The following is a 17566-nucleotide window of genomic DNA, read 5'->3' on the forward strand; positions in this document are numbered from 1 at the left end:
GCTTTTGCAGCTCTCATGCAAAAACTTTTGTGCCAGCCATAATGAAATGAGTATGAATTCCATGTGTGGGGAATTCCATGTGTGGGGAAAATAAACAATTTTCTATGTGGTCATCATGCAATTGTATACAGTAAAGCTTGCTTACTAAGGAAACTTTGATGCAGGTGAAATGACAGCCAACTGATCTGCGGCCTTGAGACTTTAATACACAGTGAGGAAAACTCCCATTTGCTGGTGCTCCCTGTCAATTATAAAAAAGTCATTACCAATCACATCATAAACAGATATTTATTCCAAGCAGACAACATTCAGCTTTAACCAACAAATGTATTTAACTCTCATTCAGCTGCCTCAATATAAAAGTATTATTGGCCAAAGGGCTTTGCTCATGCAGAGAATCAAGGGTTAAGTTATGTAAAAAGCTTAGAGCAGGGGTTGGCAATGTTTACCTCACCTGGGCCGGTTCACTCCAGCGGAGATGTTTCTGTGGGCTGGATCACGCGTGCTCGTGATTTCCGACATCTGCGTCTGCGCAGACGTGATTTCCAGTGCCACAGAAGCGAGTCCCCGTGCCGTGCTGCGTCGGTTTAGTGCAGTGCACGGGGACTCGCTGAGCGGGCGGCTCAGTTCAGGGGCGGCACGTGGGCCGGTTAAACGACCCCCGTGGGCCGCTTTGGCCCATGGGCCTTAGGTTGCCGACCCCTGGCTTAGAGAAATCCATTAGGCAGATGACTGGTGCCCAGATCAAATATTGAAGGTAAGGAGGGATTATTTTGACTCTTAAGGCATTTTAAAAAGACAAAAACAAATACTGGATGACAAAGCAACTTGTTCCAATTCTCTCTCTCTCTCTCTCTCTCTCTCTCTCTCTCTCTCTCTCTCTGTGTGTGTGTGTGTGTGTGTGTCTCCAACTAAGTGCTAGTCAGAGTACACCCATTAAAATTAATGGGCCAAGTTAGTCATATTCATTTCAATGGGTCTACTCTGAGTAGGACTTAGTTAGATACAACCCTATCAATGAAGTTTAGGTGAAAAATGATGCAAATAGGAACTGGGAGAATTTCAATTCAGTTTGCATTTAAAGACAAACCTTTCAAACTTGAACTTTCTGAAACAAGTCAAGAACTGCCACACAGCTATCCTTCATAGTTGACACCCAAAGTTTGTCACACAGTTCTCTAACCAACTAATGGTTACAAAACTACACCTATCAGGGGAATGTGTGTATAAAACAGGTGCATTTATGAAAGCAGTATACAAAAATACACTGTATAAAGTGAAACTGCTTGTAAAAATGAATATAAAAATATGCTTATTAGGAGAAATTTGCACTAAAATGTTGAATAATTTTCACAAGGATTGTTTTACAAAAAATTGCTACAGAAATGTGGAGAAATGAATTTACGTTTGGCTAAATTAGAAACTGAGAGGACTGATACTAACATATCTTTCCATCCCTAGCAGCAGGGTAAGTAAGAAAATACATAAATTCTGTGAGGAAAAATATTCAAAATAAAAATCATGACTTACAGCAAGCACTGATCCGTTTGGGCACCTGATTTTTTTGTCACACTTCGCACATCTTGTCTAGGGTACAGAGGATTTTTTTAAAAAAAGGAGAGAAGTCAGTTTCATGTTCACAGCACATTAACAATTATCAGTCTCGGCTACAGGAATGCAGAGCATACAAGATAGAAGATGAAGTACACAGTCAATTAACTGCCATTTCCCAAAAGCTAAGATGGCAGAGTACGTTCTTAATGGCTTTGCTGAAATTGTAAAAAATTATGTGAAGCCCCATTATTCCTTCTAATATCCAGTGTTGTGGTCACAGGACTCTTCCATTGTGAAATGTCAATCCCTTAAAATAGCAACTTTTTTGTGTGACTTTCTAATTTGTTTTAACAACCTATGGCTCCCTAGACTATGAGACCTTTGGTAACTGAAATCTAACTCTTCAAGTTATATTATAACTACATGATTCTCTGGAACCTAACCCATAGACTTTTGGCAATGTGGCAAAACAATACCTCTAAAATAAATAAAAGCAATGGTTTTGGCACTCTTGGGTCTGCTCATTGAGCAGCAATACCAAAATATAACACCTCATTTCATGAAGATTATTGACCAGCAGCCATCAGATATTTAGTTCCCAGACATTAGGGTCTGTGTTTTTGCTGTTCTCCTTTTATATGAATTCATATGGCAGAAAGAATTGGCTTTAGGCAGATATACCCTCATTCATTCATTCATTCATTTTCTTTGGCAAATTAAGTTGCTTCTCAGTGTGGGTTCCTGCAGCTCAAGACCAGGCAAAGCAATGTAGCAGCATGCGTTTAAGATTCTTGGGGAAGGGACTTTACGGTTAGTGATGTCCCCCCATCTCAAATGGGTTAGAAGGTCAAATACCTCCTCAGATCCACAATTGGAGGCAGTGTACTTTGACAACCTGCTCCAACTGAATTCAGTCCCGCCAGCACCTCAGTGCACCATGCTGCACTTTTCTCTCACTGATATTTGACACACAACTTCTAATTTAAAGGTAACAGGAAGCGAGTTGTAGGGCCGCTGTCTTCTGGTCCTAGTCCACTAAGCAGTGGTTTTATGGAAAGTGAAAGGGGCACTAGGGACCATACAGGAGACGCGGAGCATGTCTGATAATGTCCATGGGCTCTTTTGAGTGTCTTGGGGTAACAAGAGTTTTTTTTTAAAAAAAAAAATGGTGAGCACTTCCAGGGACTGCAAACATTGCTCATCAGTACAGAAAGTCGAGAGCACCAACTGAAAGGAATGTGAGCCACTCAGTAAACAGATGTCCAATAAGAGGTGTCAGAAAAGAATTTGTGTCTCCTGATGTAAAAAGCTTGGGTCATACATGTCTATTCAGAAGGGTAAGTGAGTATAGCATTGCTGCCTGAATTCCAAGACGCTGGAGCTTATGCAAAATATTGTCAGGCAATCATTATTACAAGTGAAGAAGTGGATGCCGCTGGGGTTTTAGAGGCAGAAATGTTTCTGAATACCAGCTGCCAGAAACGACAGGAGGAGAGAATGCTCTTGTGCTCAGGGCCTGCTTACTGGTTTCCCAGAGGCATTTGGTTGGCCACTGTGAGACCCGCATGCTGGACTAGGGGGGCCATTGGACTGGCCCAGCAGACTCTTCTTATAGGTATAAAACCAAATTGATCATTTTAGCCTTGTCACCTGTATCAAATTTAGTTTTCCATAAGAAGAAGAAGAAGAGTTTGGATTTGATATCCCGCCTTTCACTCCCCTTCAGGAGTCTCAAAGCGGCTAACATTCTCCTTTCCCTTCCTCCCCCACAACAAACACTCTGTGAGGTGAGTGGGGCTGAGAGACTTCAGAGAAGTGTGACTGGCCCAAGGTCACCCAGCAGCTGCATGTGGAGGAGCGGAGACACGAGCCCGGTTCCCCAGGTTACGAGACTACCACTCTTAACCACTACACCACACTGGCTAAACACAAGGAGTGACTTTAGGCATATTCATGGTGGCATGGCTATGAGAATTCCCTGGAGGATACCTTATCAGGCAAGTATTAAACACGTTCAGTCTTGAAAGGTGCAATATATCAGAGCTCAAAAGGAACAGCCAGTTCTCAGTAAAAGAGGACGGCCTGCAGAGGCAGTGCGCAGCTGTGCAGCAAATGCCCACCCCCCCTCCCAGAGCCCCAAGTGAGCAGATGTTCTCAATGAATGACTCAAACCAATTGGCAAAGAAACCTATCATGCCCAATTAATTAGTTCTAAAGTAACCATCACCAAACATGTAAATTTCGTACAAAACAAGAAATTACAGGTCTCTAACGCTTTACCTTTTGCACTGTTGTGCTGTTGATACTACAACGGTTCTTTTGAACTCGCAGGACTTCAGAAACCCCAATCAACATCCCATTTGTTGTTTCAACAAACTGACCATTCAGGAGGACTTTGTTTACATATGCCTGCAGTAAGAAAGGATGGCAAGTAATGAAATCTAGATATGCTCCAGAAAAGCACAATGGCTCCAATATTAATTTCTAAAAGAGCATAGAATGAATAGTTTATCATGTTGTCCTGCCAGCATTATTAAGTCTTAGAAGAAAAAATCATTCCAGAGGCAAAAGTACAATTCAGTAGCCCATGTGATCTCACTGCAGGTACACAGCTAACAAAGCAGTCAGTCAGATGCACCGATGAGCAGAGACCAATGTATTAACCACTGGTCTGCAATTCTTTCACAAAGGTCAATGAGAAAACTTTAGCAGGTAAACTGTGCTGCTTGTGACCAAGTGGTTTTAGGGATGCAGCCACAGTCCAAAAGCAACCCCATCATTTGAAACATGTGACTGAATTAGTGGCTTCCTATATAACCATACATTGTAGAATGGAAGCATAATTCACCTCTCATTCTCACCTGAGTAGTGTTTTTGTAAAACGTCAGCCAGTACGAGAATCCTAGCATTGATGTTTTGTGAACTCCGCTTTTCAGGTCAGTGGCCAACAGTTTAACTCCAAGAACAACATGGTATTGTACAGTGTCCATGTCCTAGAAACCAAGGTGTACAGGAAACAAAATATTTGGTCTTTTTAAATAAATGAACAAAAGCAGAGAGATAACAGCTGGAGATAGGTAAAGATAAAAAGCACATGCCATTGTGGTAATCAGTGATTCTGTTTGATAACCAGGCCTGTATCTAGTAATGAATCTTTCACTGTTGCTTTGCTTTGCTCCATCAAATATTTTACCTGGGCACCTTTATTACCATTATTTAATTAAAATGTTAATGTAGAGGAATCTACATTCCTCAGCTCAGTCACCCTCTTCACAACCTGAGAAGTAAGTAGTTATTATTCTTATTACATAGGTTGTAGAACACTGGCAGAAACACAGCCCTTTGCCAAATCCATTCTGTGAATTTGGCGGGATTTAAAGCCAGATTACTTACCAACAATGGAGCATACTGAGGTTCATACAATACTTGTATACTGAAGGAGTATGCTAAAGCTATTCTCAACCAATAAATAAATGGGCAATATTTTACAAGTGACTGGTTATTAGTGTGATATTTAGATGATTATTAAAATAACTCTGAAGAATTTCAACCTTCTGCTTGATGAATTGCATCATTACTTCTATCTTGCTATATAATAATAATAATAATAATAATAATAATAATAATAATAATAATAATATATTATATATATCTTGCCTTAGATGTTTGAATGAGGCAGAGGTGCCTCGCAGGGTATGGAATTTCTAAATGGAAGACAAGAGTTATGCTACCCTGTGTATGAATGGCTTTACATGTGAATTTTTCACTTGCTCTGGAAAGTGTTATTGAAGTAGAGCCATTTACCATGCATGCAGTAGGAAGTTCATGTGTAAAGAACATGAGATACAATATGCCTTCCATTTAGAAATTTTGCAATGCATGAATCAGCCTTTACTCATTCATTCAAAGCATGGCTTCACAAGGTAGTATACAAAATATGATTCAGTGATGATGTGGCATTACCCCCAAAAAATAAGTACAGAGGCTTGTAAAAATAAGTAAATGCATGCATGCATACATGCATACATACATACATACATGCATACATACATACATAGTTCTTACCAGCTGTGTAATATTAGCATCTTGGCAATACTTCTCAATTGAACTATTTCCTGGGACAAAAATAGTGTATTTTTCAGATGACTCAATCTTTGCAATCAGATGGTATTGCTGAAAGTTTCAGAAGAATACAATTAACAAGCAAATGTGGTCAGCAAAGATTATAGAGTAAGCAAAAGAAAACTTAGAGGGAAAACCAAACAACTCTGCCAATTATATGTTCAGATACATTTAGATACAGAGTTTCAAGGTAAGATGATTTAGAGAAAGAAAGGCGTGCTCTCTGTTTTTAATAGGGCCAAACAACACACTGTGCTTATTGTGCAACGTACAAGTAAATCCTAGATTTTCTTTAATTAACTCTAGGCATGGGGTGTCAGTCTTAGTACTGTGGCAAACAATGAGAGGAGGTTTATCCCTTTCCCCATCAGTCTCTGGACAAATTTTGGGGCTGCTGCATGGCTATGAGTTAGGAAAAAAATCCCATTGGTACAATGAGCTCTGCATTTCACAACAGTTTTCCACTGTTCCCTTACATAGATTATATATCAGTAGTTAAACTGTTGCTCTCCTAAAGCTGTGGACTACAATTCCCATCATCCCTGACCACTGGCCATGCTGATTGGGGCTGCTGGGAGTTGTAGACCATAACATCTGTAGGTCCCCATGTCAGCTCCCCCATTATAAACATTTGTGTTTTGAAGATGAGCAGGGGGAAAAGGAAACATTTTTCTAGTGTTTCATCAGATGCCCTTGGCAGTGACAGGATTACAACACTATTAGTCATCACTTTCTGGGTTTATCAAAATGTACTCCCTTCATTTCCTTTCATTTCCCCACACCAAGACAACGCGGAATTGTTTTAGAATTGGTCTTCCTCCATACACCAACAGAAGGCACTTCCTGTATCTAGGCAGACTAGTACAGTGGTGCCTCGCAAGACGAAAAGAATCCGTTCTGTGATTCTCTTCGTCTAGCGGTTTTTTCGTCTTGCGAAGCAAGCCCATTGATGGATTAGCGGATTAGTGCTATTAGCGGCTTTTAGCGGCTTATCTGCTGATCGGATCAGCTGATAAGCGGCTTAGCGGATTAGAAAAGGGGGGGGGAGGGAAAAAAACCAGCAGGAACTCGCAAGACATTGTCGTCTTGCGAAGCATGCCCATAGGAAATTCGTTTTGCGAAGCACCTCCAAAACGGAAAACTCTTTCGTCTAGTGAGTTTTCCGTCTTGCGAGGCATTCGTCTTGCGGGGCACCACTGTACAACAATTAATGGGTTCAAATTATGCGTTTAAATGCAACACAGCTGACATACTCACCTCTAGCAGCTCCTTGAACCTACTGAAGGAGGGTGTCGCATTAAGTTGCTGCTGCAGACCTGGGGCTCTTGGAGGGATGTCATCCAAGGTGGGCAACAAAACCTGAGCAGAGGAAGACGTGAAAACAAAATGAGACTCAGTGGTGTAGTGCAGCACAAATATAGGGAGAATGCAGCTCTGGAATATTTTCCACAGCAAAAACTGTAGTATACCTCTCTTTTGTGTGTGGGGGGGGGGTTTCCCTGGGACACGATCCCATTGTTGGGTAGGCTAGGCTAAGAGATTACTAGCTCCAGGTCACCCAGTTAACTTCATGGCTGATCAGCGATGTGAGATCAGCTGTCCCCAGTCAAAATCAAATGTGTTAATTGCCACAACAGTCTTCTGCCACTTTTTTAATAGGTATTACATGCTGGTTGGAAATGTTTGCTAAGTATGTGGATCAATCTAAGGAGAAAGATCAACCTTTAGAAGTCAATAAATAAACTCTGCAGCTTGGTTGCTCTCTACCTGGTAAAACAGCTCTAGATAATCTCAGTATCACTATGGCTTTGGGGCTGATACATTCCTGTTCAGACCTTATAAATCATGTCCAAGAAAGAAACATGTCCAATGCAATCTGTCAATGTACCTTGTTGATGATATAAATAGTGCTGTTAATAGCAGGGATGTCACCCAAAATAATACTTGCATTCTGAATCGTTATGGCCTGGAAAGCAAACAGAATCAAACTTCATAAATTTGCATTAGGCTGCCAAGAATTAATAGATAATGCATATTTACACAAAAGTGCTGCATCAGAAATACACCTTAAATTGCGTACCATTTGTCTTGGAACACTCTAGTTCTGTTCCATAAAATCTACTCACTAGCAGTACTGATGTTCTCTAACCATGGGATTTAATTCTTAGTTTCTGTGGGACCTCCTATCGCCTTTTTAAAAATACACAGAGAACTCCCCCCCCCCACACACATCACAGTCACTCTCCCAGTAGCAGAGGCTCACTTATTCTGCTTATCAATAACCCAGCTGCATACACACTATACATTTAAAGTACACTGAAAGCACATTATAATCCGTGTAATCCTGGGAACTGAACAACATGTCCCACCAGCCTAAACACACTACAATTCCAAGAAAGTAATGTGCTTTCAGTGCATGGTGTGTCTGCAGCCAGAGTCATGAAATATGTCCATATGTAGAACTTTACCAGCGGTCTCAAGCCCACGGTTGGCTACAGTTTAGCCACTCCTTCTCTAGACCAGAGACCTCAGTGAGTGGATTAGCCATACCTTGAGGACTTCATCAAACCCTGTCATCAGATATTCTATCTGCTCAAAAGCATGAACAAAGGATGGCCTCACAACCACTACAGTGTGGGATTCGATGGAGCTGTGCCATTGGAAGTGGGTCTCAACTTAAAATGAACTTCATGTGGGGTAGAAAATAGATATTTCACCCATGTGGGGTAATTAATAATAGACTTGGATGGATCCCAGATCCAGGGCTTTTTTTCAGCTAGAACTCGCCAGAACTCAGTTCCGGCACCTCTCAGGTGGGCACCATTATAAGCTAACAAGGGAGGCATTCATCATGAGTTCTGATACCTTTTTCTAGTGTCGCACGAAACCCCGCCCCCCATCATTCAGTTTGTACAAACTTCACACACACTCACACTCACACACTACATACGCTACGCTTCTGTTATAAATTCATAGAAAATCAACCATACATCGGATTTGTACTGTTCCACTTTTATTTTACTCCATGAAGGATGGACTACAAATTGGGGAAGGTTGGATATAGGGCAGCCATAATCCCTTGAGCATATCAATACATACACAGGAGCCCTGCCCAGTTGCTATGCCAACCCTGATGGTCCTAGGCAGAAGACCATCAAGATCACAAAGAACTTGCATATGGGAGTGGATTCAGCACAGACTGGAACAAAGGACAATAATAGCTCTTCCCTCTGGGGGCAGGAAACTGCAAACTCCCATTAAGTAACGATATGATATGTAATGATATTATATCATTACTTAATGTGGATTACAAAATTTTTGCAGACATTTTGGCAAAAAGATTTAAAAGAGTGTTGATGGAGAAGATTCATAAGGACCAAGCAGGCTTTCTCCCAAAAAGGCACCTATCAGACAATGTAAGGAATATAATAGATATTCTGGAATTGCTAGAGGTGAAAATAAACACTAAAGCAGTGCTGATCTTTGTGGACGCGGAGAAAGCCTTTGACAATATTTCTTGGAGTTTTATGAAGAAGAATTTTCATGGGATGGGGGTAGGCCAAGGATTTGAGAATGGTATGGGTGCGATATACTCTGAACAAAAAGCCAAGTTGATTGTAAATAATGTGATAACTGAGGAACTCAAGATAGAAAAAGGAACACGACAGGGATGCCCAATTTCCCCATTGCTTTTTATTTCTGTTCTGGAGGTGTTGCTGAATATGATTAGAAATGACCAGCAGGTTAAAGGTGTACAGGTCGGAGCTAAACATTATAAGTTAAGGGCATTTGCAGATGACTTAGTATTGACCCTACAAGAGCCAAACACTAGTACGAAATGGGTGCTGGAGATAATTCAACAATTTGGCCAGGTAGCTGGATTTAAACTGAACAAACAAAAAACTAAAGTTTTAGAAAAAACTTAACAGTCATGAAGAAGGAGAAATTTCAAGAAGAGACAGGTTTGACAGTGGTTAAGAAGGTGAAATACCTAGGGGTTTATTTGACATCAAAAAATTTGAACTTGTATAAGGATAACTATGAAAAATGTTGGTTAGAAATTAAAAAAGATCTAGAAATATGGTCAAATTTGAAATTGTCAATGTTAGGCCGAATTGCAGTTATCAAGATGAATGTATTGCCTAGAATGTTATTTTTGTTTCAAACCTTGCAGATCCTTGACAAGATGGACTGTTTCAAGAGGTGGCAGAAAGACATTTCGAAATTTGTCTGGCAGGGCAAAAAGCCCAGAATTAAATTTAAAATACTGACAGATGCTAAAGAAAGAGGGGGATTTGCCCTGCCGGACTTAAAACTGTACTATGAAGCAGCAGCGTTTTGCTGGCTGAAAGAGTGGATGCTCCTCGAGAACATAGACATTTTGGATTTGGAAGGTTTTAATAATGCATTTGGTTGGCATGCATATTTATGGTATGATAAAATCAAGGTGCATAGGGCCTTTAAAAATCATATTGTCAGAAAAGCATTGTTTAATGTCTGGATAAGATATAAAGATTTGTTGGAAAACAAAACCCCTAGATGGCTGTCACCCTTGGAGGCTAAGGCATTGAAGAAACTCAATATGGAGGCCGGATGGCCAAAGTATTGGGAAATTTTGGAACAGGATGGAGATAAATTGAAATTACAAAGTTATGAAAAATTGAAACCTAAAGTACAAGACTGGCTTCAATATTACCAAATAATGGAGATTTATAAACAGGACAGGAAAATTGGCTTTCAGGTGGAAAAATCAAAATTAGAGACTGAACTGTTAGAACCCAATACTAAGAACTTGTCAAGAATGTATAATTTGCTGCTGAAATGGAATACACAAGATGAAACAGTTAAATCGGCTATGATTAAGTGGGCACAGGACATTGGCCATAACATTATGTTTGCTGACTGGGAATGGTTGTGGAACACCGGTATTAAATTTACGGCATGTAATGCCTTAAAGGAAAACATTATGAAAATGATTTACAGGTGGTACATGACCCCAGTCAAGCTAGCAAAAATTTACCACTTGCCTGATAATAAGTGTTGGAAATGTAAAGAAACTGAAGGTACTTTCTATCACCTTTGGTGGACGTGCCCGAAGATTAAGGCTTTCTGGGAAATGATATACAATGAAATGAAAAAGGTACTTAAATGTACTTTCCCTAAGAAACCAGAGGCCTTTCTCTTGGGCATTGTCGGCCAATTGGTGTCAAAGAAAGACAGAACTTTCTTTATGTATGCTACAACAGCAGCAAGAATTCTCATCGCAAAGTATTGGAAGACACAAGATCTACCCACCCTGGAAGAATGGCAGATGAAAGTGATGGACTATATGACACTAGCTGAGATGACTGGCAGAATCCACGATCAGGGAAAGGAGACGGCGGAAGAAGAATGGAAGAAATTTAAAATCTACCTTAAGGACTATTACAAACTTGATGAATGCTAGAATGTCAAGGTTTTGAGTAAGAAAGGGTTACAGCGAAATAAGATTAGACTGAAGGAAAGACTAAAAGGACAGAGACTTGACAGAAATATTTAGAGTTGCTAAAAATTCTTTGGACATTGGGATGCAGAAAAGGAGAGGTATGGGGAAGTCTGAGAAACAAGGTTTATGAAAAAAAGGTTATGAAACTATACGTGTTTGTATGTCTTTTTACATGTTTGTATTGTTTTTAAAAAATTCTGTAAAACTAATAAAAAATTTTTTTTTTAAAAAAAAGAAACTGCAAACTCCCCTCTGACACCTGGAAAGTACTCATGGGGAGGGGGAAAGGAGGGACCAGCCAGGTGACAGGACACTCAGGTTACCACCACAACCCCTCCCTCAACCCCTCATTTCTGTGATGTATGCATGATGTTTCTAGGGGTGATCTTGATCTACAGGGTGGCAATTTCAAAAGTCTTTATAAGGCCTTGCACACCATTTTTCTGGGTCCTTCCTCTCTCCTGCAAGTGAGGGGAGCACCCTGTTGCAACAGTTCAATAAAGGCCAAACCTACAGGCTGCTGTTTTGCTCCAAGTAATCCTGGTTGGTATCTTTGTTTTTGTCCAAGGGAGCCCTCGGATTTTTCCATTAACACTAGAAAAATAGCACTACCTAGATCCAAACACACTATCCAGTTAGGGAGTCCCAGCAGAGTTAAAAGTCACAAAATGTGTAACCTCGGTAAAGTGTTAGGAATATAGGCTGTCAAACCTTTTTTAATAATGAGTTTAGTCCACTTACAGTACTTCTCCGTTTCTATCCCCTCACAATGAACAAGCCACAGCGTTTAGTGAGCTTAAATGCTTTACTTACAAACGCCAAAGGTCAGATTCATGCATTACTCCATGCAGCAGCAAGAAGAACACAGGTAGAAAATTATTGGGTTACAAAATACAGAAAAGTACTTTTGAGCATGCAGTCTCGGCTTGAAACAGTCAAGCCCAAACGTGTTGCCTGGTCAGTTTCACATGGTGGGAGAGAGTGAACAAAGGAAGCTTCATTTCCTTCTTCACTGGAGGTGATGGGGTGACCTAACTGAGTCAAGGAATACAGTTCTGTGGTCTTAACCCCTTCATGCATTAACTAGCCCTACGCTTGCTAATTATATTTGACTGCAATTTCCACACTTCATAGAACTAAACCTACAGTTTTAACTTTTGATGGTCACCCACATGACTAACCATGATTTAGACCGCAGGTCTAAATTCAGTACACCCATTCCAGTCTTAATTCCAACTGGACTTTGGCAATGAAGTGGCCTAGGTGTCTCTGACTGATGGCCTTTACTGAGAAAGAGAGAGATAATAGGAGGAGTGTGGCACTTTTACTCCTTACTCTTGCTCAGTCTCTTTCTCATCTAAGCCTCATGTAAAATTATGAGGGCCAATCCGTAAGGTGTGTTATATAAATACGTTAAAAATGTTAAAATTATTTTTAGAAATCTCTTACCCCACTGCTGTTGTTAATTTTCCACCTGATCCGTGGGCTAAGGGTGGGCAGCTCCTGGCCCACGTATTTCTTGATTTGCTCAGTTGTGAAAGAACCCAGAAGGAAGTGGCCCCTGCAATTGAGTAAGGAAAGAGCATTCAGAATATTATTTCCTAGGGAGTTAATGGCCAGAAGAAACCTTTCAGTTCAACTAGGTTGCATTTCCCTATATTTCCCAGTTATTTTCTACCAGCAAACAAGCTTTGCCTCCTCTAAATATTTCAAGAGTTATGTTTGAGGTCTTTTCTTTCCATCTTAATCCAGGACATGAAAGGCCAAACTGTCTCCAGTGACTCATATCTCTTTTGCTGATTCTATAATCTATTGTCCAATTTGGAACAGTTTTACTTGCTTTATAATGGTAATGGTTTTATCTGTTTTTATAACTGTATACTGTAGTGTTGTAACCCATCCTTATGGGACGATGCCAAGGGTGCATTAAGAAAGCTTATAAACAAACAAGTGAACAAACAGCTTCTCAGTTGAGCACTGAGAGCGTCCTTAATGGTAAGTGAGGCTCTGGCTATTCTTGTATGAAGAGCACTGTACACTATACAGTAATTGTTTGCTATATGCAGGGGCCAAGATCCTTTGAACAATGGGCCAAACCTGATCCATCAGGGATCCCAATTTGTTCCACAAGGCTATTTCCCCTAAACCACACTTGCCCGTCAAATTTGTCCCACCAAGGTTGGATATGCTATTCTTTGCAAATATGGGGTGTGTTTTGTTTTGTTTTGTTTAAAGCTGCATGTACACTTTTATTATCACCATCACAGAAATTGTTCAACGTGTATGCCTACCAAGGACCGGCTACAGCTGTGCTGCCTGTCTTTGCTTCTTTGATTTTCTGGACCTCGTGCTGGATGTGCACAGAGATAGAACAGTGGGTGGGCAGGCGCACACACTGCTGCTGCTGAATGCCATAAACTCACTCAACTCACTTATGAAATGTGCACACGCACACACCATTATATGCAGTGCCTGGGCAGCAATGAGACAGAAAGCAGGAAAAGGCAGCTCTATACATTTTTTAGCTCTGCCTGGTGATGTCCAAAAAGATCACTTGTGAATCACAGCTCTGATTTTCTCCATTACCTAAAACCCTGCAGGTTGGGGACTACCAACCAGGCTAGCTCATTTCACAAAAAATGTTGGTGAGGTGCAGAGTTCACATTTTGACTTATATCTTTTGATGTAGAGCACACAGAAACTCACTTAAAAAAAAAAAAGAAACTAAAAGTCCTGAGCCCCTGCTGACTTTGATCCCCCACCCCAAATCCAACCCTTTCTACCTGCCTGTTGGATGCTCCGGTTCTGTAGCTCTTGGAACAATCGTAACTATATTGCAACTCTGTGCCCTTGCCTGCAGTATTTTCTGACCATCTTAGATCAAGAGAATAGTCATATATAGTCACACCAAACCAATTTAGGTAAGTAAGTAAGCCCAAAGGGTCAATGGTACCTGACAAGTAATAATAGCATGTCTGGCTGTAGCCATAAATCTTTTTCATCTTTGCTCAGGTTTTGAACGGCTTCTTTCACTGGTACCAAAACAGTCAAGTTGGTTCCTTCAGGGATGCTGAAGAGGGATTTCTTTTGTCCAAAGCAAAAAACAAAACAGAAACATGTATTATTAGCCTCCTTTGCCAATTTGAATGAAAAGATAGGGAAGAGATTATTTATTATCCATATTGCCATCTCCCAACAAATTGATTCAACTTAACCAAGGGTGGACACTTCCCAGAGCCACTAAAGCTATATTTAATGCAACATCTTTAGCTATTTTAATGAAACTGTGCATAGTCCAATAAAAGGTAAAGGTAAAGGGACCTCTGACCGTTAGGTCCAGTCGTGGATAACTCTGGTGTTGCGGCACTCATCTTGCTTTATTGGCCAAGGGAGCTGGCGTACAGCTTCTGGGTCATGTGGCCAGCATGACTAAGCAGCTTCTGGTGAACCAGAGCAACACACAGAAATGCCGTTTACCTTCCCGCCAGAGTGGTACCTATTTATCTACTTGCACTTTGACGTGCTTTCGAACTGCTGGGTTGGCAGGAGCAGAGACCAAGCAACGGGAGCTGACCCCATCACAGGGATTCGAACCACCGACCTTCTGATCGGCAAGCCCTAGGCTCTGTGGTTTAGACCACAGCGCCACCCGCGTCCCGCATATTCCAATAAGCAGGTCTCAAAGCGGTAGTAGTATCTTGTCTGACTGACAACATGATCTTCATATTCATCAGCAGAGGAGGGCAAAGCTATGAAGCTCTATCCTCTTCTTTACGGAAATCAGTTTTGTAACAGTATGGACAGAAAAGTATGAACGCAGGAGTCCAGGGCAGTGCCTATCCATAAGGCTGTCCCATCCTCATTAATGTATGTTGGCTGATTGACTACTCATCAGAAAGGTATGTTAAATGAAACACAGATGATGCCCAGATCGTTTTCAAGTATCAAAATGTTTGGATGCCCCAAGCATCTTTCCTAATTATATGGCACATGCACTGACTGAGTCTTAGCCAGAAATAAACACCCAGTTTATTTGTTTTGCACCTTGTTGTAAAATGCAAATAGAATACTTCTACCAGTTGGACAGTATGCTTAACTCCTCAGTAGTTTTAGGTTGTTATACAATTTCTCTCCCACCAGCAAACAAACTTAATTACTTTGAACAGTAAATGTCTTACCTTAATCCACCCATAGAAGTCAGAAAAGTGGTAATTCCTTACTAACTCCTTCAAAAAGAGAAGACAACAGATTTTTTGGGGGGAAAACAAATAAATAAACAAGTGCAGCACCGAGTAGGCACATGAAAAGGTATACAGATAAAAGGTGGATGTTAAATTCAGGCGTGAACCTTGATTAAGTGACAGGTCAAAAATGACTACAGATGAATTTTGCCTTTTGAATTTAGAATACTAGTCCCTCAAGTCAAGGTTCCAATATCCTGATGTAAATAGGAACCAGCCAGGTGTCTCTGAAAAGCTTACAAGCTAGATGTCAGGAGGAGACAGGAGCCGCAGTTCAAGTTTCCTCCTATCACTTTCTTCTCCTGTCTCCCTTGAATGTAAGCACAGGTGAGCTGGGAGAGGAACAGAAGCAGGAGTAGAGCATTAATAATCAGATGCCCAGAGTGGTTACATAAAAGGCAAGGTGTAGGAGCATTGGAGGAAGGGTGCCCAGAAATTTATGAATGGAAGGGAACAGACTCTGGAAGAGGCTAGAAAACAAGGCAAGGAATGTAGGAAGAAAACTAAACTGGCTGTAAGTAGAAGCAAAGAGGAAAGAAATTAATTCTGGAGGTACAGTCCAACAAGAATTAAAGCCATCCAGAATTTAAAAGCTGCAGAAATAAAAATGATGAGTTTGAGAATTGCCCTCCTCCTCTTCTTCCCTCCTCTCAGTGTCCTCCTTCTCCCCTGTTTCAACTCTATCATGCCCACGAAGGCCATTTTAAGCTCCCTCACAAAAACATATTTGCTACAGTTCCTGGATTACAGTGGGAAATGTGGCGAGAGAAGTTAGTAGATTGTCTTTGATGGGAAAGCTATTGGTAGAATGTTATTCTTCCGTACAGCAACACTTGATATATTGTCTACTTTTCATCTTTTACTTGTGGGTATTACAACAAAACCAGAACAGAAGATTTAAGAACAGAAGTACTCAGCTGTTCATGTCTCTATGAAGCAGTACTCCAGGATTTCAGAGAGGGTTATTCCCAACCCAACCTGGAGAGCATAGGAATTGAATCTGGGACCTTCTGTTTGCAAAGCACGTCCACTGTCACTGAGCTAGATGGCCCTTACCATGTATGAATTCACTTTGCTTTCTCACCTCTTAGGATAGAATAGAATGTGTGTTTTTACCTTCATTATATTTCCATAACATAGAACTCCATCTCCCATGTATCCATCAGAGCAACGGCAAGCCTTCTCTCCAGTACTAAGAGACTGGCATGTAGCCTATTGGGGTTTTAAAAAGCAACAAAGCAAAACAACTCTCAGCAGGATAATTCTCTAATAAAAGAAACATGGTTCAGTGTTGTCCACACAGGAAGCTTGTGGTTAAGCAATGACATAAACCCTGGTCTCCTGTGACACAGGCTAGGGCTTTTGCTACAATAAACATTTTCCATCTTCAGTGATCATGTGTTGGAGAAGCTTATTTTCTCTGTACACAAGCCTGACAATAAAAATATATACGATGTGCAAAGCACCTATTCCCAGCAGATATTGCATACTTAGCACAATCCATGAACCCCCACATATTCACGTGATGATGATACACCTGAAACAGTTTTATGAACAGCTCTCGTAGTTCCATCAATTAAAAACTAAGGGGAGGCCATTCATTTAGATGAAGGACCAAAATATCATGAAAGTGTTAAGTTGCTTCAGAATCTGGATTCCACTCTGCACAAACAAGCATTCACCTTACATATGGGAGTACAACCTCAGTGCTTTTCTCCATTACTTTTGTTATTGCAAAAAGTCACATTTGGGGGAGGTGGAAACTGCCTGCTGTTTGAAAGCACCAAATCAATTTTAGTTATGCAACCTTAATTTGCCAGTATGTGGCTGAATCCCACTGGAAAATAGTGACAGTTTTGTAATTGCCCACAGTTCACTCCCCCCAGTTAATTAATAATAATAATAATAATAATAATAATAATAATAATAATAATAATAATAAATTATACCCGAAGGAGCATCTCTACCCCCATCGTTCAGCCCGGACACTAAGGTCCAGCACCGAGGGCCTTCTGGCGGTTCCCTCACTGCGAGATGAGAGGTTACAGGGAACCAGGCAGAGGGCCTTCTCGGTAGTGGTGCCCACCCTGTAGAATGCCCTTCCATCAGATGTCAAGGAAATAAACAACTATCTGACTTTTAGAAGACATCTGAAGGCAACTCT

General features: G+C 40.8%; 1 protein-coding gene across 1 annotated transcript in view; it reads right to left on the bottom strand.

Moving 5' to 3' along the window:
* STAB1 (stabilin 1) overlaps nt 1-17566 on the bottom strand; it is a 100367-nt gene that overhangs the window by 36291 nt on the left and 46510 nt on the right. The window contains exons 27-37 of the mRNA XM_081185174.1: nt 16519-16614; nt 15340-15387; nt 14115-14245; nt 12611-12722; nt 7565-7642; nt 6934-7035; nt 5620-5727; nt 4416-4547; nt 3835-3963; nt 1531-1587; nt 146-241 (exon numbers count right to left, since the gene is read on the bottom strand). Of these exons, the coding sequence (XP_081041300.1) occupies nt 146-241; nt 1531-1587; nt 3835-3963; nt 4416-4547; nt 5620-5727; nt 6934-7035; nt 7565-7642; nt 12611-12722; nt 14115-14245; nt 15340-15387; nt 16519-16614 (1089 nt within the window). The remainder of the gene's footprint in view (nt 1-145; nt 242-1530; nt 1588-3834; nt 3964-4415; nt 4548-5619; nt 5728-6933; nt 7036-7564; nt 7643-12610; nt 12723-14114; nt 14246-15339; nt 15388-16518; nt 16615-17566) is intronic.

The sequence above is a fragment of the Podarcis bocagei genome (genome assembly GCF_964188305.1).
Source record: "Podarcis bocagei genome assembly, chromosome: 2".
Classification (NCBI taxonomy): domain Eukaryota; kingdom Metazoa; phylum Chordata; class Lepidosauria; order Squamata; family Lacertidae; genus Podarcis; species Podarcis bocagei.